Below are 24784 nucleotides of genomic sequence, written 5' to 3' on the forward strand. Positions count from 1 at the left end.
GAGAGGTGCTCCAGCCCTCTGATCATCTTGGTGGCCTATTCTGGACTCACTCCAACGGGTCGATGTCCTTCCTGGGCTGGGGACCCCAGAGCTGGATGCAGAACTCCAGGGGGCTCTTACCAGGATATGTTTGGCTTTCTGGGCTGCAAGCTCATATTGCCAGCTCATGTCCAGCCTCTCATCCACCAGCACCCCCAAGTCTTTCTTGGCAGGGCTACTCTTGATCTGTTCATCCTCCAGCCTGTATTGATATTGGGGGTTACCCTGACTCAGGTGCAGCGCCTTGCATGAGGTCTTATTAAACTTCATGAGATTCCCATAGATCTACTTCTTGAGTTTGTCCAGGTCCCTCTGGATGACATCCCATCCCTCAGGTGTGTTAACAGCACCACTCAGCTTGGTGTCATCTGCAAACTTGCTGGGGGTGCACTCAATCCCTTTGTCCATTAATGAAGATATTAAATAACACTGGTCCCAATATGGACCCCTGAGGGACACGACTCATCACTGATGTCCATTGTGACTCTGAGCCATTGACCACTGCCCTCTGGATGTGAGTGTCCACCTGATTTCTTATCCATCTAAAAGTCATTTTCTCTCCAGTTTAAAGAGAAGCATGTCGTGGGGGACCATGTCTAAGACTTTACAGAAGTCCAGATAAATGACATCTATAACCCTTCTCTTGTCAACTGGCATGGTCACCCCACCATAGGAGGTCACTGGGTTGGTCAGGCAGGACTTGCCCTTGGTGAAGCTGTGCTGACTGTCTTGGATCACCTCCCCATCCTCCATGTGTCTTGGATGATCTGTTCCAAGATCTTCTCAGGCACAGAGGTGAGTCTGATGGGCCAGTAGTTCCTGGGGTTCTCCTTTCTACTATTTTTAAAAATTTGCAATCTATCCATCTCCTGATGCAGAGGGCAACCTCTCCTCCCCTCCTTCCTCCCCTGTCCCTTCTGAACATCCTGTAGCCATCAATAGTCACATTCCAGTCTTGGGACTCATTCCCACCAAGTTTCCAGAATGGCAACTAGGTCATATTTTTCTAACAGCATGGTGGCTTCCAGCTCCTCCTGTTTGTTGCCCATGCTGTGTGCACTGATGTAGAGGCACCTCAGCTGGGTTGTTGGCCATGTCACCTTCTTAGAGGAATGTCCCTTTCACTGGTGTTTCCCTGTTGGGTTCCGTTACCTCAGGAGCCCCTGGTTGATCTCCATAAGAGTTCAAGAGTGCTCCAGCACAGAGCCACTGGCTGAGGGCCCTCACTAGCACTGCGTCCCTCTAACCTTGATATGTCATCGCACAGCTTGTCATAGGCAAGCCTAATATTATGCCCCTCCCCTGTCATGTCTACTTTAAAGCTCTGTGAATTAGCCGTGCTGGCTCTCAGGCAAAGACTCTCCCATTTTGAGAAAGGTGAATCCTGTCTGATGCCTGGTGCCCTGTAGGCCTTCCTGTTATCAAAACTGACAAAATGTTGCTGGTGACACCAACCATGGTGCCATGTATCAATATACTGGCTCTATATATTTCTTCTTGCACTGCCTGCAACTGAAAGGATAGAGGGAAAATAAGTTGTGCTCCAGATTCTCTCACCAATTGTCCCATGGTCCTCAAGTCTCTTTGGTTGCACTTGGACTATGCCTTTCAACTTCATTGCCTCCCACATGGAAGACCAGTAATGGATACTAGTCCAAGGACCATATCAGGGTAGGGCCTTTCCTGGTGGTGTCCTTAACCCAGGCCCCAGGGATGCAGCAGGCTTCTGAAGGGGACAGCATATTGAACCCTCTGTTTCCCTTAGAAGGGAATCACCTACAACTGCAATCCATCTTCTCTTCCTTGTGAAACTGGTCTTGATATGAGGTGTAGGCCTTTCTGACCCTTGGAATACCTCTGGTATAATGGACTGTCTTTGTCATCATCCATTGACTGGCCTTTCACATCGAGAGCCTCATACCTATTGTACAGAGGCACCTGGGAGTGTGAGATGGGTAAAGGGGGGGGGGGTGTCTGCTGCCCTGAGTGAGGACTTCCCTCCTTTTTGAGATACTGTCTTAGAATCTCAGAATCATTAAGGCTGGGAAAAACCTCCAAGATTATCGAGTTCAACCTTTGACCAAACACCATCACATCAACTTAACTACAGCACTAAATGCTAAGTTGTTTCTTGAATGCTTCCAGGGATGGTGGCATTCAACCACTTCCCTGGGCAGCCCTTCTAATGCTTAACCACCTCTTCAGCAGAGAAATTCTTCCTGAAGTCCAACCTGAACCTCCCCTGGCGCAACTGCCTTCTTCCTGCTGGGGGGAGGATACAGGACCCCCTGGATCCTGTTTTTTTTCTGGTGGCTGTTCTGTCTCAGAGAGGCCAGAGCATGATTCCAATAGTTTCTCTGCTTGGACTCTGTCATGCTCCTTAACCTTTCTGCTTCCTCACTTAGCTGTGCCACCAGGCTGGACCAGGATCATCTGCCTGGTCACACCCCACACAGCTGTTGTCTCTACTGCTGTCCAATACTGGTGACTGGCTCTGGCCCTCCCTGCAGCCTGAGACCTGGATGGGAGCTCTGTCTGGGTTGTCACACCCTTCCTGGCAAGTGCAGAGGACATAACTTTCTGCCTTGTGGATACCATATCTGAACTCCTTCCCAGAGGGTGATGACCACCAGTGAAGCTCACCTCTTGAGTCAGTGGGGTGACTACACCCTTCCTGTGCACCTGGCTGTGCAAACTGCCTTGTCACACTCCTGGTCGCTCCTGCTGCCTGGGCTGAGGCGTGTTGAGGACCTCAGTTTCATTAGCACCTCCTGTGAGAATATTGACAGCTCCTGGCAGGTCAGAAAAAGCCTCTTTGTGGAGGGATCTGTTGCTCTGCCATGGAACAGACCAGCCTTGGAGCAGCTTCTCTTGGAGAGTGACAGTTAGGTTCCTTTATGCCATGTTTAAAAAAAAATCTGAATGTTTAGAGGCATTTAGTATGCTACGTAAATTTATGCAATGAATTGTCCTGACTTTCTTAAAAGACTCCTATGTAGATGTGATCATCAAGAGAAATCAACCGAATGCAGCTGAAATTTGACATTCTGCTTGGTGAATTGTGATGGGAGTTAAATACACAAAAATGTACTGTAATGAATTGGCAAACAAATGAAAACTTTTCCAAATACCTCAGGCAAAATCTTACCTATTTATTTTTCAGATGTTCGTGCTGCAAGAGACCAGATGAATATTGGAGGACTTCCTTATCCCACGTTGCCTTTACATGAGGCACCTGCAAGAGCAACATCTCTGTTCAGTCAGCCCTCATCAGCTTGCTCTTCTACAACCTCCTTCAATGGACCTTTCAACAGTGGAGTTTTATCCCCACAACCTCATAGCAGTTACTATAGTGGTATGACAGGACCTCAGCATCCCTTTTACAATCGGGTAAATAATCGAGATCCAATTAACATTCTTCTGATTTAATCTGGTAATACTGCAGATGTCATCTATAAAATAGTGAAATACCCATGCAAGTTTTATTTAGGAGCTCAGAAAAGTCCAAGAGTTGACAAATCCAACAGTAACGTTTAGTCACTGTTGTCTGGGAGAGAAATGTGGTAAAAAACAAATTAACAAAGGGAAAAAAGGTCAAATCATTTTGACACTGCTCAGTTGTTGGATATTGCAGGGCTTTTTTTTTGGGGGGGGGGAGGGAGGGTAAACTTTACTCAATTGTTCACGTACTCACAGACATTGAAAGGGATCCCAGCTTTTTCTTGGTGACTTTTGTTAAAACATACAGAAACTCAAGTGGGGAGCTACATTACAAGAATGTATGTCTGTCTTCCCTTTTGTCTCTTTCTAAAGTTATTCTGTGATCTTTTTCCTAATCCGGTGTTGCACTAATTTAAAGGAATTAACATAAATTGCATAAAAAAATACATTTTTGAGCTATCTGTGGGCCTCAGAAAACTTAATCCTGGGAATGGCTCACCTGAAAATGAAATGAAGTGCTTTACTGTATAGACAAATTGAGTCTAAACTTTCTGATTTTGTAGGATGTGTTCAGTATTTTTAAACTTTATTTTTAAATTTTTTTTTTAGTACTATCATAAAAAAAACATAGAGAGCTGATATAAGTCATAACTTACTTCTATCTACAGGAAATAGCCTCAATTTTAAGTAGATTTGATTGTAGGTAAATGTATAAACTAGTAAGCTGAAAAGTAAATTGAATTATTCCTAAATCAGTGTTTACTAACCAAAGCAAAAAAAAAAAAGAGTACATGTAGCATAGAAGTTTTTAAGTTATCTATTCTAAAATTATCCTTATATACCTTCAATACAGTGACATACTGTTTCGCTGAAAATAATGTAAAATGACGTATACTTTGAAGTGGTCCAACACTGATAAACACTTGTCACATCAGTATTTGTGCTGATACTAGCTCAGCTTTGTTAAAATAGGTGTTTCATTGGAAGCCCTGTTTTTGTGTCTGTTTTGCCCTGTTTTGTGTTGCTGTACATGACAAGGTTTAAAGTCAGGGGTGATATACCGTTGAAACCTGTATGGGTTTTTTTGGCTCTAATAAGCATTACAGAAACAATTATTCATGAGTCATTAGCTGTTCTTACAAGTGAAGTACATACACAGGCTTAGAGGTATGCTTACTTTTTTACCTGCTGAAGACTAAAAGGCTTCAGTTTTGGCCTTTCTTTCTGGAATTTTATACTACCCTTCTAAAGTATTATTGTTTTTGGTGTTTCACTTACACATATTGTCAAGAGAGCTGAATTCATTACTTTAGACTCATGGAAGTACTGTCATGAACACCACATACTGAGATAAGTGATGAGAACCTTTTAAGAGTAGGAAATTCATCCTGAAAGACTGTTTCCTTCAGCATTTTCAATCATATTTCACTTCTCAGGTATTTGTAAGAATGGTGTTTAAAAAAAAGGATAGCAATTGAAGAATAGGCTCTCCCCAGTTGAAGTCTTGAATACTGGTATGACACAACACAATGGATTCAAATGCTTCTGTGGAAATGGCTGAATTTTGTTCAAAACCACTCTGAGTTCTGGGGATATGTGCCATATTCTGAACAGTGAATGGTTCCTGTCCTGTTGTCTTTAAGCATTCATTTGTGCTTAACAAAGAAACCTTTGAGCTCTTGGGGAAAACACTCTGTTTATTTTTAGGAAATACACTTTTTTATTATGTATGTTTCATCTTTGTTCTTTAGATTCTTCTGTGTTATAGACCTTGAACTTGCAGTGACATAATCTATTAATTTTTGGTTTAAAATCCCATTCTCCCTCTGAGTAGCTGGAAAGGAAAAATAACAGTCCTATTTATCAGGTCTTCAACTTAGCACTCTGGCTGTCAGTATAGGACTATCTGAAATGTACTGTTGACCACTGTCTAATGGCCTGGCTACAAGCTGAATTCAAGTTCATGTTCTAAGATCTGCAGCTCTCATCGATCATTGTGAAGATAATTTTTCTTATATGGAAGGTCATAGCAGTAAGCAAGTCTAATTGGGATTTCCTGGGTGGGAGCTAGAATTAATGGTATGGGAGTACTTTTTTTTTTTCAAAAAAGGAGGAAATTCTAGGATGTCTTGAAAAAATAATAACCACTCCTGTGTTTTGTAGGCTATGTGCAGACTTGAAGAGCAGCTCTACACTGATTTATGCCCAATATGTACTTATATTGATATCATGTTTTTATGATACCTGTATTATACTTCAAATGAAGATTGAGTCTGTAGTGTTCAAGCCTATAATTGAGAATTAATCCCACAGTTGGGAAGCAGTGGAGTAGCTGAAGTGGGTTCAAGACTTGATTAGAAATTATGGAAGAACTGTGAGATAATTGCATTAGTGGACAAATTTTTTTCCATTGCTTTGTAGTTTGATGTCTTGCAACCAGCAAGTGGGTGCTCAGTGTGTATTTCAGAGAACAGGCACTGCAGTGAGAGCTGGGCACTTGCATGCAGTATGATCATGGAGCATTTCATGCTTGGGGGTTTTCCACGTGGTTTAAAACTTTTAGTGGAAAACTGATGCATTAGATTATTCCATTATATTTTCTGAAAATAAATCTCTCTTTAAAAAAAGTTCATATTATTTCTAGAATATGTCTTATGACAGTGGAATAATTTTAATTCAGTGAGTTTTCTGCATCTTTCTATACTAACCAGTTAATGTAAGGCAAAGGCTAAGTATTGGTTCTCCTACATATTTAAACCAAACCAAACTTCCCCTTTTAGACTATTGGTTACAGTGCATATTGTGTAACTTCGTATGTTGGAAGAGCATATGAAATTTCTGTAGTTATTGTGTGAAAGTGTTCAGAGTCTCCCTCTAGCAGCTAAGAATATGGGACCATTTTTATTTTCCATAAAGAGCTTGAAGTTTTAGCATATGCCATCTACATAAGTGATACCTTCAGACATTAAACTTAAATTTCTGAATTCATATAGGGCTCCTTCTGAATACAGAAGGTTTTTTGTCCTTATTGACAAATCTAAAGTGAAATATTTCAGCAAATTTTACTCTGCCATCATAGATTGGCCCTTGAGTTATACAATTATTTACTCTTTACTGAATTTGCTGCAGTAGATTAATCAGAATCTTGTCATGTGCAGAAACACAAACCAAATAATATATTCTCTTGTTAAATAGCTGGATAATACAATTTTGGAAATGCTGTGTATAGAAACCTACAGAAATCTGTAATACAGCCATTGTTTTGAGACTTTTTTAGGTTTTCGTGATTTTTGTTTGTTTGTTTATTTGTTTGTTTTGGGGGTTTTATTAAGAACTAGGTAATGAGTTGAAAGCAATGAGTGCTATAATTCTGCTTTTTCTAAAGTCTAAATTAACATTGTCCTTTAAAATGATATTTGTATTGAACAACATGCATTAATATATTTCCAACAAAACAAAGCTCAAATACTATCAGCTATAAGAATCTATTTATAAATTTATAAAATCTAGCATTTGTGGAAACCCTCAGGTTGGGTGCCACAGATATGGGAAGTTTTAGTGATGCTCTTATGTGTCACAGTTTTTGTTTGTTTGATACAATTGTCTTGGCTATTATTAATGATTGCAGGTTTTACTGAGCATCTGATTTTGAGTTTAGAAGGTCAGAGAGTGAAATTGTCAGAATTATCCTTAAATTATCCTTTTGCCATACTCAAAACACGTTAGAGTGTAGCTACCAAAAAAACCATTCCAACTCTGTTCCTCCAGAAAACCATGCCCAGAGCACCTGTTGGCTCTGAGGAGAATGAAGGGGTGTCAATTGCTGAGGGATTTTGAATAACTCACTACAGAGCTTTTGACTGAATTCTGTTCAATGCAAAAAGTAAAGAAAGCTATTAGTAATTTCTCTTTTCACTTTATTAAATTCAACTAGAGGATGTGTTTTGTTGAAATGATTTTTATTTTATTATTACATTTTGATTTGTGTAATTGTTTGTCCCTTTTTTGTTACACTTTTTTTTTTCCATAGCCATTCTTTGCCCCATATCTTTACATGCCAAGGTATTACCCTGGCAGTTCTCATCTCATCTCACGTCCACCACTAAAAACGAGTTTGTCCAGAGATCAGAACAATGGCCTAGTAAGTATTTTGAAGGGTAATTCAAATACTAACCTAGACAATAAATATAGTGAGTAATGAAAATGAAGGTTATTAATGATGATTCTCTATTAGACAAGTATAAGCTTTATATTATAAATATTTTAAGCAAAGGTATTATTAACATGTAATGTAAAATGTATTTTGTTTTAACTTTAGAAATTCAGTACAGAGGAAAACAAATTCTAACATCCATATATCAAGATTAAAGGAGTAATACTGGCAAAAATATTTTAATGAAAATGCCAATTGTACTATAATACAGAAATTGATGTAGTGTAATATTGTAAGAAAATGAGTGCTACTTGTAAACTTGTTCCATTTTTTTAATAATATGTCACGAATTCTTTGATGTATCTGTAGAAGATAAAATTGCATCCTTTAATGTTGTAACACATACTAGAAACTGGAAGGTCAAATTAAAATGTTAAAAGAAATGTAAAACAAAATACATTTTATCTTTGCAAGTACATATAATTCAACTTTACCCATTGAAAAGGAGAAATGAGCAGACGTTTCTACCTTCCTATAGAATAATAAATTTCCTATTTAACAGTATTTATTTTACTGACAGATGGCTGTTCAAATGGAATTTTGAACTAAGGAAAGATAATAACGTAAAAGCCTCACTTGTCCATCACTTTTATTCTAGGATATTGATACAATGAGCAAAGTTGTTAAAAGGTTGTAAAAGCTTTAATCACTTAAAAAAAAAATGTGTTTCTGTTGAATTATGTATTATTATGAGATCATTCTCATTCACTGTTTACTTCATAATTTTTGTTGAGCCCTTGATCATTTTACCCAAACCATAATATTTTGTTGTTGTTAGGATGTTATCAAGGAGGATGCTGATGAGGGGCTTCCTTCACCCACAGACCCCTCAATGGTAAATGAGTAGTCATGTGGTGTGGAAATTTTAGCATCTCATTGCTTTTTCAGCAGTAATGAGTCTGCATTAATCATAACTGCAGTTCACTAACACTGCATCAGTGGCTTTGGTGGGCAAATAGAGTAGTTGAAAACTAATGTAGTTCGTGAATGAATTTAAGAGCTAATATGTCACTTTTAAGATGTATTCTATTTTCCCCTGTAGTTTTCCCCTTGCCTTTCTCAGTAGCTGTGGTGAGCTTTCAGTAAAGAGTGTTGTGGTAGCTAAACAGAGTGAAGAATGACAGCTGGTCATTCAGTGCTTAAATTTTAGAAGTAACTGTGTTTTTCTGCTTCAGTCAACTCTCTCACCCGAACCCTACTTCTTTATTTGGTGACATAAAGCTGTTGAAGGTAAAACTGTATAAAGCAACTTTGGATAGAAATGGGAAAAAAAGAAATTGCTGGTCATAAGCTTATTCTTGAGTCAGAATGCTGACAACTGCCTTTTCCATGATTTGTGTTTGTTTTATCCTGAGTATTCACACAAAGAAGTCATCTTTATGATATGAGTTTTAACTCTAATTGTGATCATGATTTGTTACTGAAACAAAGAGGTTCACATGACTGTCATGATTCTCTTAATGTTTGCTGCCGATGGTTCTTGGCAATAGTTATAGTTTAATCTCAGTTATTTTTTCTTTTAGTAGATCATTGCAAAAATGTCTTTCTGTTGTTATGCAATGAAAAAAAAACAAAACACAAACTCCAAACTGTATTTAACTGCACGTAACTTTCACTGAGCAACCATGTATGGGTGATGCAATAGAAAATGTACCCTGAAGTTCTCTCTCCCACATTATTAGCTACCTTGTGGGAAGGGAGTAATTTTTCCTTGTAGTATATTTTTGAAGATGCTGAAGTCTTCCCTGTGTTTGATTCCTTATCTCAGTATCCCATTCTCTTCCCAGACCATTGAAATTTCTCAAAAAAGAACTTTCTCAAAAGTATTAGAGTGATGACTGAAGTGTGTGTGTATCCATGAGTGTGAAAAGGGACACAAGCCTGGAAGAGTGGGATTTAGTCTCAGGGTAGTGAATGAGTTCCAGCAGCAGGGCTGGACCTGGTTGCTCTTCAGCTTGCTGCTGAGTGTGTATCTTAAAGCAGGCACAGGCTGCAGCTTCAAATAGCAATTTAAAAGATTCCTGTAAGTTATGGAATCTATTGCCTGCAAGTAAGGAAGAAAATATAGGAGTTAAAACATTAAAAAGAAACTCTGTGTGAAATAATGATAATGCAGGATTTTATTAGATCTAATTTTGAGTTTAATTTATGCTACTGTGAATCTGTGTAGTGCAGCACATCAGATCATGTACTTTTGTAAGACTTAGTAATATTTAACCTATGGTGTAAATCTAAAACTTTGAATTTTTTTTAAAGTCTGTAGGTAGTTGACAGGAATATTTGTTAGTCAGGATATGATATTTTGTGTGATGCCTTGTCAGGGTTTCACCTATTCTAAACCAACTTCTTTTGTCAACTTTATTGAATTTTCTGTGAAAAGAAACAGTATTATACTTGTGTTATCTACTACAATTACCTGTAGATGATGGATAAAATAATTTCATCCACCTATTTAGGTAGCTCTTAATTGATGGGTTGTTGCTGCTGTATAAGTGATACAACTTTACTTATTAAATGGATTGGTGCATGCAAAGTAATTAAATAAACTAAAAAAACTGCACAAAGTAGTTAATGAAAACCAAGATGTGTAATTGATTTGGTGATTGAAAACAAGAGGAGCATGTAGAATCAAAATTGTCTTTCATGCACAACTGGCAAGGAGCCAGAAATGTTGCAATTTTACTTCTATGTAAAATAGAAAATAATCATTATTTTGGATGTTTGAGTTGTAACAGGGCAAAAAAAAAGGATTAGTCAGGAGTAGAATTTTTTCTATATACAGATCATCATTGCTGCTTATTGCCTGAGTTGACAGAGCTGTGTTGAGGCTGTTATGTGATCTAGTTAAGGCTTCAGTGTTGTTGTCAGTCTGACATTGGAGTTGGTTGGCCAAGTTCTGAAATTTCAGATCCTAATCATTAGTCCCATGATATCAGTCTACGTTAGCTTAGTAGAAATGAGGAATATTTTGGGAACAGTCATCCCGTATGGAGAATTTGATACACCTTCTACCACTTTCTATGTTTCTATATTTCTATTCTTCTATATTTGGATTCTGTTGCTGATGATAAAACTTATCTATCTCAGACTGTAGTTAACTGTTCTTTGCTGATTGGATCAAAACATAGGTGTCAAACTGGTAAGTTTACCAAATACCATCTATTTAGTTGTATCGGCATGAAACTGCATTGCAAATTTTAGGCTATTGGCTTAAATCACTAATGGAAATAGACTTAAGATATCTTTGACAGCCTTTGACATCTGGGATGGAGGCAAACATGCTTTTCTGCTGGTTTTACTGTACAAATGCTTATTTCTGAATAACTTTTGAGTGCTCTTTTGAAGAGTTTGTAGGTGGGATGCAGTGTTACCGGACATGGAATGGTAACACAGAATGGCTCACAGAATCCTATATTATGTTAGAAATGAAACCAGCATTAGCAGTGCTAATCTGTAATAAACTTGATTTTATGCTTTAATTTGCATTGTTAATTGTGACTAGTTAGGGTGCAGCTTGTTGTGATATAATTACTTTGTTTGTTTAAATAAATTTTTTCATAGTGCACTGAATATATAATCCCTTAAGATGTAGTTAATATGTGTGCTTTGAATGAGAACTAATGTGGCCCAGAGCATATAGTATAGATAGATAAATATACAGCACTCTGAGAAACTGGAAGTAATTTGCAAAGTTTTGAGCGTGAATGAAAATGTATGGCATGGGAGTTTTCTTACAGATTTTCCAGTGCTTTTATGTAGCATTTTTGTGCTTTGAATATTTGTTTTCAGAACAAATAACTTTTCAGTTCTGTGGGTGGTGCTGGTTTGCTTTTTTTTTTTGGGTGGTGGCAAGGGTAGTGGGCAGGTTCAGTTATACAGAAGTTTTAAAAGCTATTTGAGATACATCAGTGGTATAATGTGATCCTGAAATGGCCGGAGAATGTTTTATTAAAAGCAGGATTTTCCATCAGAAACATTATATAAAACTTTTATGTAAAACAAAATATAGCAAGTGTTGTTTTTTTTATGAGTGCAAACCAGAGTAGTCTGCTCCTAGGAAAATAGTACTTGTATAGCATATCCTCAATGTATATTGTGAAGATCTGTCTTAGAAGTTTCATCACATTATGAAAATATCCCATTTGTGTCCTAACACTGATTCCCTCTGTTTACTTTAAAGCATGTCGTCTGTATGTTCAACCTTTGTGATGTCGCTTTAAGCTGTTGTTTCTTTTAATTCTGTTTTGTCCTTTTCTGAAAGCTGTGTGAATCTGGGTTAAACAAAAACAGACAGGTACAGCCACTTTCTGTGAATTATCATTCACTTGTTTCGGAGTCATTTCAGAAGCTCTCACACTGGCGCTTCTTGCTGGGCTGTCTGTAAACTAATGCTCATTACTAGCCTTGAGGTTTGTTTTGACAAGCTGCTTTTAGCTTTTGCATGGCAAATACTTTTCAGACTAATGTTCTCTAAGCATCTCTCACAAAACCACTAAGGCTGAAAAATGTGTCAGTTTAAGTACAGTTTTAATTCACTTACATGATGACAATATCCCTAAAGCTATTACATTACTTATTCTTCAGAGAGTTCTTTTCATAAAGAATGATTTGGATTAATGTGCATCTATTTCAAACAGTTCACACTTTAACAAAAATAGTCTAAATATTTTAGCTCTTCTATGTATTTCTTTTTATACACAGAAAGCAAAGTTTCTAAACTAAGTCTTCATGCATGCAGAAAGAATAGCTTGTTCTTGATTGCTAAAAAAACATTTTGATCTGAAGAAGAACTGTTAAACTAGAAGTGTTTAAAACTTCATTTATTTCTAGATATATCATAAATTTATTCAATAGATTCCAAGAACAAAGGCAATTGCTTGCATACATTGCTTAGGGATCATTTATTTTAGTAGTGCTGCAGTGTAATTTTGGCTACAGTGGTTTCCTTTGTTTTAATTGATAAGCTTTTTTTCAAAAAATAATTAAGATTTAAATTATCTTGTCTTCATTGATGTTTTATCTAACTCATGCCAATAGTAAATAGTGTGTTTGTGGGGAAATAATGGACAAACCCAATATTCTGAAGAAAAGCTGAAAATAAAAAAAAAAATGATTTTTTAAAAGGGAAAATTAAAGATGTTCATAAAAGTATATGATAAATAGTTTATGGGTCCTGTCATCTTCATCAGTTTGATGGTTGGCTTGTATCCTTAATGTGATGTAGATTTTAGATGTGCTAAAAGTCAGACTAAATTAAGACATAAAATTTGTCCTTTAGATGCCTGTATGATAACTAATTAGGTATTGTAGGCACCTAATTAGGGATACATTGCAGAATCTGAAAAGTAGCTGTCTTGTCCTCAGAAGGAATACCAAGCCCTTGCCTAAGAGCCTAGACTGGACTGGAATTATGATGTCTAATTTATGCAATAATTTAGGTAGACTGCCTTCCCAGAAAATGGGGTGTATCTTTTGTTTGTGTAGTATCCAGTGGACATCACACTAAAAAAAAATTATAAATGGTCATAGGAACAAAGATTAGTGCCCCAGCTGTTTCTAGGCAAGTGTGTGAACCGCCAGGCTTAAATTCCCAACAACCTCCTGTAGTGTTCCCAAAAGGAGTTAACAGCTATTTTTAAGTCCATTTCAAGCACATCTGGCAGAGAACTTGTGGGAATTACATGTAATATCATCTAAACTTTGAAACTGTGAGAAGCTTAGCTGGGGAGAATACCTACCTCCCCAGATCAGGATATCTTTAACAACAGTATGTCAGAAATTACTCTGAGGTTAAATGACAGTAGATAATGGAGGTTTGGATTGCTGCCTTGGAATTACTATTTGAATAAATTAATTGTAAATATCCTAGTTTAGATAATTCAGATATTGTTAATGGCATTCTCTATGATGATCCTTGGTTTTCATAAGCAATATATTTAGATCTATTAATTTATATTAATTCTAAAAGATTAAACAACTTTGAAGTAATTAAATAAAAATGGGGGGAAAGTATTGCAATTATAGAACCAGTCTTCATTGGTGATTTGAGATAATAAAATTTGATTAACTGAACTGTGGATAGTCAGAGTGCATGTTTACATCCCAGTGTTTATGCATGTGATGATGAGCTCTGAAGCTTTAGAAGCTCTTTTGCATCCTCCTGAAATGAACTGTTTGGTGCATGGTCTACAGTGCTGAAACCAAAACTTCAGGAAAAAGCAATGGTGCAGCCTCCCTCCCAGGAGGAGAGTGTACTCTGTACCTACATAGGGAGTATTTTATAGCTGATAGAACGGGTTCTGATTTTGCTTTTAGGAGTTTGGAATCACTGGTGTAACTGCACAGGTCCCCATCCAAGGAATATGTGGGGGTTTTTTGAGAACATACTGTCTTAGTGTACTGACTACATGCAGATGCATTTGGTTTGGTTTTCCACCCTTTCTTTGAAATTCCCAGAAGCTGGCAACATTAACAGGACAACTCCTGTGTTTTCAAAGCTGAATCATAAATATTTTCTACCTAAATCTTGCCAAAGTTTGAGATGTATGAAGCATGCTCATAGTATCTTGGAGGGCAGTTGCAGTGCTGATGAGTGTTTCTGTACTGTGGTACACAGCCCCTGGGCTGATCTTGCATAAATGGAGCTGAAGGAACATCTGGAAAATGGACAGATGTTGCTAAAATTACCCAAAGAATCCAAGTCATTGAGGAGTTATGTTTTAGGTTATCTTTGTCTCATACTAAACCAGGAGTTTTTAAAACAGGAAGATCTGAGTTGTATCTGCATTATTTGAAAAAACCAAACATCCCAGAACTAAACTAACCACTAAAATCAGGGGGAAACTTGTGAGTGAAAAGTGCATTTTAAATTGATTAACCCTTACTTAATATTTCTGATTTTTATATTTCTTTTCTTAACATAATTTAGGAGAGTTATTTTGTCATAGAGGCAAGACACAAGATACTGGGATTTTTTCTTGTATAAATACCTATAATAAAGGTTTCCCAATATATAGATATTCTGATAGCAATTAAAAATGCCTGTGCATTCTTATTCTCATCTCTTAATTTTAAAATGTAGTTGAACACAGCTTGATTTGTGTTAGTGTGTATTGTGAAATTCTAGGTGTACTGAGTACTTGAACAAGTCTTATGTGCACGTTTTCTCACATTACAGGGAACAGGACCAGGATCAACCACAGGAGGATCACATGTGTCTCTGAGCACAATGAGTGTGGAAGCTGTGTGTGAGAAGCTAAAGCAGATAGATGGTCTGGACCAGAGCATGTTACCTCAGTACTCTGCAACAATAAAAAAGGTATCAGCGGAATTTCATTAATGTATTTAGTACCTAAATGTGGAGCTACACAAGGAAAAGGAAATACTTAGTTGCCTCTCTTCTTGAAAATGTTTACTGAAACACATCAAATGTCAAAACAACATCCTAACTTCTGTGCATGCCAAGTTTGGAGGACATTTTTAATACAAGCATTTATTTTTGCAAGAAAATGTGCTCTGTCAAAAGGGAAAAACAGTCAGAAATATAAATGCTGATGAGACTGGTTATTTTGAGAATAGAAGCGAGAAAAACGTTTTCAAAATTGCCATGTATAATAAATAGATAAAAAAGGTTGCAAATGTGTTCTATCTCCAGGTAGCAACATCCCTTTTTTTCACTGTGAAAAATTGGCACATCTCTTCTGTTGTAAATGAGTGGTGAAGATGATTCCATTTCTTTATCACAGTCCACATCTATTTGCTTCAGAAAAAGGCCACTGTACATTTTTCTGCTACTGTTCTTTTCTCTGATAGATACATTCACACAGAATAATTTTTTTCTTTATTAATTTTTTTTTCACTGTTCTGTGTGAACGTTTTTTTTTCACCTTTTACAAAGAAAGAAGGGAAAAATACAAAGGTTGTCATTAGTGAGTGTTTTTGCTGAGCTTGCTTTGTCCTGGAACCTATCATATCTTAACAAATACAGGAAGAATGTTGATTCAAGGATTAAGAGACAGGTTTAAGTTGCTTAAAGCAAGAAATAGAATGTTAGATTGCAGGTCATTAAGCGTAGCTGCAAAAAATTTCAGTTGCTTCCGTTGCCCTAGAGTGTGAAAAGAATGTGCTCATCAGTTATCTCTAACGAGATTCCTCTTATTTATATTCTTGCATTTCTTACTGTAAAAAAAAGGGATGAAAATGGCTCAGCCTGGTGTCTTTCCTGGTTTGATTTAAGACCATCTGCTGGGATATGGGAACAAAACCGTTGAGATCCCTCAGTATAAGCGAAGCTCTCAGCTTGGGTCTTCCATTTTCTGACTGCTCTCCTAAGACATGGTTCCTCTTTTACATTCTGTCCATCCACTGATATGTGGTGTAAAGAGAAATACCTCTCATTGTTATGCAGTTGAAATGGTTTTGTACTGAATTTGGTGCTTTGAAAGTTAAGCACTATATAAACATGCCTAAATGTAAGGAGTCACCTTTCTGGAATATATATGTTGTTTAAGCACTTTCTTTAGAAAGAAATCTAGTCTTCTATCCCTGGGTATTTCTGATGATGGGAGGAATGTAAGCCTGTATTATGCAGACAGGAAACTTGATGGAGGTAGTACTTGATCTTAGATGCCTTAAGCCAAGGGTCAGATGATGCCTGGGACTTCATTGTCTGATTGTCTTCAGATGCTCGGGCATCTGCAGTCCAGTTGTTCTGAGTCAGAGAAATTTAGGCAGATTAATGTGGTTTATTGTCCCTGGAATTTTCTACCAATAATGTGTTGTTTCCTTATGTCGGTTTATAGAATGCAATCATATTGCCTTTCATATACACATTTTTAGTGTATATTTATATTATTATTTAATATTTCCTTTTTTTCCCATGGCACATAGGTGGCTCTTATCCATCAACAATCATCAATAAATGTACTTCTATATAATGTGTTTTTATAAAATTGGACTTAAAGGGTGGTGTTGGGGAGTTTCACTAGTAGTCCGCATCCAATTTTAATTACCTTTTTAGTCTGTTACTGCCATGCCATAAATCTCATATCTGTAATTTACATTATTTAGTTTTATTGTTTCAGGCAAATATAAATGGTCGTGTCCTGGCTCAGTGCAATATTGACGAACTGAAAAAAGAAATGAATATGAATTTTGGTGACTGGCACCTCTTCAGGAGCATGGTAAGACTTTCTGTTCAGTATTCAGGTCATCATAAATTAGTCTTTTTCAATATGAATATTTTTTTTCTCCCTGGTTGCTTTCTTTTTGTCATCACCTTTAAGTTTGTAAGTATTGTCTTAAAACATGCATACATCTATTATTTTGTTACTTTGTCTTTTTGTCTTGAGCACTAATGAATAACTGCTTCCCTATGGATTTACGTCTTAATTGATTGTGAACTCTGAAAGTTTTGCCTCCTCTTTTTGTAGGATCTGTTTTTTTCCTTTATGGGTTCCCCTTTCAAATTTATCTTTTTTAATGAAATGGTCAGAACTTAACTCTTTTTGAAGCCTCTGTCCTTCTGTTAAAAACTACTCAGAGAATTCGAAGTATGTGTAATAATATGTGCAAGGACTTGGACAGCCAGGCTGTTAGAGATGTGTGGCCCACAGTTGAATAAGCCTGATTTTTAAAGGAACTTAAGCTGAAAATCAAGCCAATAAGATAAATGTACAGTATTCAATTGACACATACTTGTATAATATAAGAATGCTGCATGCTGTTATTGAAGCATATGTATAGATTTTTAATATCCCCCATTTCCTTCCTCCCAGTTTGAAAGTAAATGACAGTGTTACAGGAAGAGTTACACATCACAGAGAACTGTGTTTTCTCTTAAGTATTTTTAGACTATTGCCAGTTTTCTTTCTGAAAATAACAGTTTATCTCTCAACTGCTAAGTCAGTCTTGAAAACACTGAGAATTACACAATGAGATTTATTGTTAGATAAGTAGTTTTTCGTTTTGCTTTTAAATTTATAGTTTTTCACTAGTTTAACAAGACTTTAAGTGTTTTTGTGATACGAATTCTTACAAGGGTCTGAGCGGTAATAATAATTTTTAAATACAAAGAATTATTAAATATTAAACTGTGATTTGCAGTAAAGACAATGAATGCACTAGGTCTGTTAACAGATTTTTCTTTGCACTTTTCCATGGTCACAACCACATACGCAGGTATATTTTTACAGTTGTGAATTCCTCATTCCTCTTTTTAATAGAATTCTTGTTTATCAATTTTGGGAACTATTTCTGTTTCTTTTTGTGCGTTAAGATACTTGAAATGAGAAATTCTGAAAATCAGGCTGTTCAGGAAGATCCTCGTGGAGCAACTGAGCATGTTACGACTGCGATTCCTCACAGTGAACTTACTCGCCGTCCTGGGCATAACACTGAGTTGCCTCACACTGAGCTGACAGGTCTTGCTGGTCAAGCTCCCTACACACTTAACTTCAGCTTTGAAGAACTCAACACAATTGGTCTTGATGAAGCTCCTCCCCGCCACAGTAACTTAAGTTGGCAGGTATTTAATAGAGAAATGTATTCTGCTTGCTTATCCGTATGGAAAAGAGTTTGTTTCCATTCTTTCATAAAGACAGGTCAAGAAATATGTCTGCTGGGATGGTTCAGATACTTTCAGTTCTCCATTTTGATAAAGACTAGTTCTGCAGAGATGTAAACTCTAACCATACTCTGTGAGTCAAAGTCTTTAGTCTTTACCATCTGAAAACTTTTCATCTATTCCATAATCACTCTTCATGAAAAAAAAATGGAAGCTGTCTTGCTTTTCTCATCTAGCTTAGGGTAGTGTCATGCAAGACTTCTGTTTATCATAGTATTCAGGTTTTGTGTATGAAATATTTTAGCTAAGTACTAGCTAGATGTTATGCTGTTCAAAGGATTACATATATATTTGTTAGGTTTTTTTAAAACAGACAGCTACAGTTCTCCATGACATCAGAGCCTTGTCCTGACAATGCATAACCTATTCAGAGACTCCAGAGCTGACATCCTTCTCTGTCTCTAATTTCTGCCATAGGTTGTGGTCATTTCTTTTCTGTAACTTATGAAATCACCTGAAGTGTGGGATTTTCATTTGTCTTTATGAAATAGGACAAATCAGTTGGTAACCAAATAGTGGTTAGAATTAAAAAAAACAAGCAAACAAAAAAACCCCCCAAACCCAAACATTTTAGCAGTTTTTTCATCTCTGGAAGTAAATTAAAAAATCTTGAAGTTCATGAAAATAGGAAGACACCACAAGTTATTAACTATAGATGATATTTTTAATAATGAAAACTGTCCATGAAAATAGGTTTGGGATATATATCCCAGAGATAGATGTCTATCCCAGATACCTCTGAATGTGTGCATGCATGTTTGTGTGTATTTGTAGGGTCCTGATTACCCTTACTGCCTATTTCCAGCAACAGACTGTTAGTGTATGTTTTTCCAAACCAAAACTGGCATTACTCAAAGTTGTTATATTTAAATAAATAGTGCTTCTGATGCCCAGTTATCTGAAGTTGAATCAAAGGAATGAGAAAGGTAGTTTGTCCTTAAGAAAACATTAGAATTGACCTGTTGGAATTTTATAAATCAATACTGATTAAAAAATAATATTGCTGCTTCTCTGCTGTGGTGGGTTGACCCTGCCTGGACACCAGATGCCCACCAAAGCTGCACTGTCACTGCCCTCAGCTGGCTCAGGGAGAGAAAATACAGTGAGAGGCTCCTGGGACGAGATAAGGGCAGGGAGAGATCACTCACCAGTGACTGTCATGAGCAAAAGAGGCTCCACTTGGGAAAATTAGTTTAATTAATTACCAATCAAATCAGATTAGGGTATAAAAGAATAAAGACAATTCTAAAAGCAGAGGAGGGGGCAAAGAGAAATATGTTTGCCAGAAAACCAAGTTTTCTGAAATGAGCTACATGCAATGGCATTTTGCCAGGGTGTATTGAAGTATGGGGGGGGTCTTTTAAAACAGGTTGGGGTGGGGTGGGGGTAGAGTGGGGGTCTTTTAAAAATGTTTTTGAGAGATGTTCAACATTTAGATGAATTCTTCCTGTCTAATATAAAATGCTAATCTTGTAGATGTACAAAAATGTATTAGAAAAGCCCATCTTGACATACAAATTCAATTCTTATAATTATATACTCAAAAGTTAGCCTCAAATGCACTGGATAAAATGCTTGTTTTGTAGAAATTTTCTGTTATGGGGACCAACAATAAGAATACTTTGTAAGTTTAGTGAATGTGTGTGTGATTGCATATATGTGATTATAGTAAACATATTTTAATTATAGCATTGACAATTTGCAGCAACAAAAAGAATAATTTAAGCACATACTTAACGGTCTGAGTTAGTTTATTTAAGATCAGTAAAAGTAAAAATTAGTAGTTCATTTAACTGTTATCTCTCTCTTCTTTTGTTTTCAGTCACAAACTCGAAGAACTCCAAGTCTTTCAAGTCTTAACTCTCAAGATTCTAGTATTGAAATATCAAAGCTTACTGACAAGGTGCAGGCAGAGTACAGAGATGCATATAGAGAGTATATTGCTCAGATGTCACAGTTAGAAGGAGGTGCCAATTCTACTACAGTGAGTGGGAGGTCCTCCCCTCATAGCTCAAGTGCTTTCTATATGGGGCAGAGCACATCAGGGGGTTCCTTGCACTCCAGTGCAGAGCAGGAGAAAGGAAAAGATGGTGAACAGAAACAAGACGATGGAAGGAAGTCCTTCTTGCTGAAGAGAAATGATGTTGTTGATTACAGTACTTCAGGTGTTTCTACTAGTGATGCATCTCCTTTGGATCCTATTACTGAAGAAGATGAAAAATCTGATCAGTCTGGCTCCAAGCTTCTCCCAGGAAAGAAGTCTTCAGAAAGAACAAGTATATTCCAGGCTGCAGATTTAAAGCTTAAGGGAGTTACTCTCCGGTATCAGAAACTTCCCAGTGATGAAGATGAGTCCGGAACTGAGGAATCAGATAATACTCCTCTCCTTAAGGAAGGTAAAGATAAGAAAACAGATATCAAAATAGAGAAGCAGCCCAAATCTCCAGAACATGGTTCTGAACCTATTAGAACCTTCATCAAAGCAAAGGAGTACTTGACAGATGCCCTTTTGGATAAGAAAGATTCATCTGATTCTGGTGTAAGATCCAATGAAAGTTCTCCAAATCATTCCCTCCATAATGAAGGAGCAGATGATTCACAGCTTGAAAAGGCAAATCTCATTGAGCTTGAAGATGACAGTCACAGTGCAAAGAGAGGAATTCCACACAGCCTTAGTGGCCTTCAAGATCCAGCTGTGGTTCGCATGTCTATTTGCTCAGAAGATAAGAAAAGCCCTTCTGAAAGCAGCCTGATAGCAAGTAGCCCTGAAGAGAACTGGCCAGCTTGCCAGAAAGTCTATAATTTAAACAGAACCCCCAGTACAGTCACCTTAAATAACAACAGTGCTCCAAGCAATCGAGCTAATCAAAATTTTGAAGAAATACAAGGTATCAGAGATCCATCTCAGATCATCCTGCACCCTGGCTCAGGTTCCAATCCAACCGCGGTTCAGAATGAGAACCTGAAGACGGTTGCTCACAAGCGGAGCCAGCGTTCAAGTTACACCAGGCTTTCAAAAGATTCATCAGAGCTTCACACCGTTGCAGGCTCAGAGGGGGCTGGTTTTGGAGAAGAGAGAGAGAGTATCCTGTAAAAAGCAGCCAGGTTAAAAAGAGTTTGCCCGTGAATTGTAGCTTACTTGGAATTCTATGTCAGTCTATGGTTACATTAAGCTTTTTAGTTCAAGCTTTCAGTATTGTAATAGATGGTCTAGATTATTTTCAGTCATTTTCTTGGAGAGAAGGAGTAGTTTTTATAAAAAGCAAACTACTTCAGACCTTCCCCACTTATAAAAGCCGTACTTGTCAGCATGGAAAACCAGTTCTTTTTTAAGACACTGTGCAAAGGTTTGGTCAGGGGCAGATGTTACAGAGTAAGTATGGTTTAATTATGAAAATTATGGTGTGATTTCTGTTGGGATGTGTATTACTTATCCCATCTAAACATTCCTGTTAGTTCTGCATACTTGCAAGTAAAGTTAATACTGTCCATCCTTGCCATTTGATGTATGAGATGCCAGAATATTAATATCACAACCCGTGACACCCTTATCAAATTTTGCATTGATTTATGGATTGATGTGTGCAACATATATTACATATGTTGAAATTTGAGTGTTAAGATACTTCTTTGGCTCTATGTGTGCTTTTACTCTTTGTATGTTCAGTAATTGCAGTTGACTTTGTGATCGTTGGGTAAAGTGGTGGTAAGGTTTGAAAGGAACATTGTCTTGATGTGTCACTGGAATTGGCAGTTATTTATAAGGTAATATGTTATCACTGGCTTAGTGGATCTGTTATTTATTGTACGTACGTAATTTTGCAGTCACTAAATAGATGGTCTCAATAGATGCAACCAGCTGAGCTACATTAAAATATTGTAAGGATAAGGTATGAATATGATGTCTGAGTTTAGGAAGCATTTGTAGCTGTGTGTGGTTTTTCCTTGGTATGGTGTTTATCATTTGGTCATGGAAAGAAAAATAAGCAGTGTTTGCCCTTCTGAAACTAATACATACTTTTTGGAATCTTGTCAAAGCTGTACTTGTCAAAGCTTCTTTACTTCTGAAGTACAGTGTTTGAAGATTTTTTTTATCATCTTAAGTAATGTACCTGAATGATGTTGTAGCAAATGCTTGTACTGTCCAGTGAAATCTGCATGGTTTTGAGGAAGAATTGTTCAAACTAGAGTCTGCTAGTAGAAAGAGAATAAAAAATAAATTGGCACATTGGGCTTGTGTCCAAATTTCTTCTTATTTGCGGTATTTTGTTTCTTTACTTGATAAAAATGTTAAATCCATATTGTTTTGGTTAAAGTACTTCACAGATTTAATTTTTAAAAATGCATTAAAACAATATCATTAATAATACATATAATCATTAGGTATAAAAATACATTTGATTAATGAAATTGGCAGAGCAGATGTTTCTAAATGAAGTGCTGTGAGCTGCAGAGAAGTGGCCACCTCCCACTAGTCCAAAGCAGTAACCCTGCTGTTTGTGGCAGTTAACATGTGCTAGTAGCTGTGTGAAGCTTTGTTTATGTCCCACTGTATCTCCAACCAGTTGCTTCCCGAGGGACCATGTGGTCTTGGCCTTTGTTATCCAAATCAAGGGGATGCATTTCCATGCCAGAGTCAACAGAAGAACTGGCTTTATCCAGGCTCTCTGTTTTTTCATTCCACGGATGTCATGTACTTACAGGACTGGAGATGTGATCTGTACGGTTTTGCATTCTGTTGAATTGGTGTGTTGTTTGATTAATTAAAATTTATTCATCAGAGTGCTACAGAAGTACTGGAAATTTATATGCACATATCTCTATCTATTAGATTAACAATTCAACCGAAATGCCTCCCAAAACAAAGTCCACAAAGCCTGCATAGCTTCATGATGTTTTGCTAAATCTTTGGGAACATTTTTTTAGGTTGGGTTCTTCCTATTAAAAATAAAAGTACATTACTCTGCTTTCAGAAATTTTTGGGATGCTTTTTATGGAAAGATACTTATAAGCATTGTTTTGCAAGAGAAGACAAGTGTAGCCTTCTTTGTTTAGACGTATTCAGTTTTTATGAAAGATACTAACTATTTCAAATATTTTTGTTTAAGTCCTCAAGTAATCCAAATGGATGAATTACAAATTTCCAGATAGTTTTGAAGTCTTTTTCTTCCTGGAAGTTTTCAACTCTTCATAAAATACCAACACTGGGATAAAATAGGCAGTTGAGTAGAAAACCTCAGCGTTTTATCTTATGTTCACTGATACCAGTGTAGTTCTTTACATCATTAAGAAACAATAGTTATAAACCAAGTGTCTGTAAGATGGCACAGGACATAATGTAATACTCCTTTTGGGTATGAAGATCCATGTCACGTATGGGATGTGGGTACCTAAAATCATTTTGATTCCAAACAGCAGTTTGATCCTGTTTCATTGAACTGCTTCAGTTGCATCATATATCATACAGGCTGTAGTTTATATCATTAGATGTGTTCATGGACTTGTTATTTAATGCCTGCCTAGCAAAGTTCCTAGAATAAGGAAAATATGAATCCTTCCTAGCCAATTTAAGGATAATATGCCACAAAAACTGGTTTTTAACAGGACAGTAAATATAACTGACTCTTAGAGTCTATTTGCTTAAGAATAACTACACAGGGTGCATTTTTCTTCTCCATTGAAGACCCTTGTAAAATTTTTTTTATACAGGTGTTCGTAAGCTAAGAGAAGAAAATGTTGTACTGTGATAGAGGGAGAGAGGAGAAAAGAAAGAAGAGAGAAATGGAATACTTACTACAGCACAGTAGTAAGAAGTGTCTTTTAGTACATAACAAGTATATGTGAGTTACTGCAAATGTTAAATGATTTTTTCACATGTAGAATATGACAGAATAACATTTGCAAGAATTAAAAATACACTGCAGTTTCCTAGCTGAAATTAGTTCTTTCTCCACCACAGTTTCTATGGTTACTTGCTTGCTTAGTTTGTTGCACAATTCTTGGAGTTAAAAAACCATAAACAATTTCCAGTGTTGAAATATTAAATGTTAACTGTGTGACTTGTGGGAATCATGGAACCAAGAGTTCCATAGAGAATGGAAATGAATGAAGAGTATAAAACAATAAGACAACTGCAAACTATTTCTGGTATTCACCACTTTCCAAAACTCTTATAAGATAGTTTATGTATCCACTCTAAGTTCAGATGGATGAATAGAGGAACTTGAAACCATGACTGCTTTGCCTAACTGAATCTTACAAGCACAGTTTGGCTTGTCCTCTTGTTGTGGTGCCTGGATACGTTTGCATGGTAGGGTGAAAATAAATCAGTTTTGGAAGGAAAAATTGGATGCAAGTAACATTTCGGGTTTTATATGAAAGTCTTACGGCTATTTGCCAGCCTTTTCCAGGGTGGCAGTTTAAGAAGAAGGGGCAGAGGGTAGTTTTTACATCCCACTCATAAAACT

At 36.8% G+C, this 24784-nt stretch overlaps 1 protein-coding gene across 3 annotated transcripts in view; it reads left to right on the plus strand.

The window, feature by feature from the left end:
• KIDINS220 (kinase D interacting substrate 220) overlaps window positions 1-22543 on the plus strand; it is a 75544-nt gene extending 53001 nt beyond the window's left edge. Inside the window, exons 24-30 of one of the 3 annotated variants that reach the window (XM_051778251.1) lie at window positions 3203-3429; window positions 7511-7621; window positions 8472-8528; window positions 14871-15011; window positions 16777-16875; window positions 17970-18218; window positions 20140-22543. In XM_051778251.1, the coding sequence (XP_051634211.1) occupies window positions 3203-3429; window positions 7511-7621; window positions 8472-8528; window positions 14871-15011; window positions 16777-16875; window positions 17970-18218; window positions 20140-21411 (2156 nt within the window). In that variant the 3' untranslated portion in view covers window positions 21412-22543. The remainder of the gene's footprint in view (window positions 1-3202; window positions 3430-7510; window positions 7622-8471; window positions 8529-14870; window positions 15012-16776; window positions 16876-17969; window positions 18219-20139) is intronic. The other 2 variants (XM_051778252.1, XM_051778253.1) reach the window with 2 other exon arrangements.
• The last annotated feature ends 2241 nt before the right edge of the window (window positions 22544-24784 follow it).

Source organism: Manacus candei, unplaced genomic scaffold (genome assembly GCF_025592945.1).
Source record: "Manacus candei isolate 608988 ecotype Guabito, Panama unplaced genomic scaffold, ASM2559294v1 h1tg000011l, whole genome shotgun sequence".
Lineage (NCBI taxonomy): Eukaryota > Metazoa > Chordata > Aves > Passeriformes > Pipridae > Manacus > Manacus candei.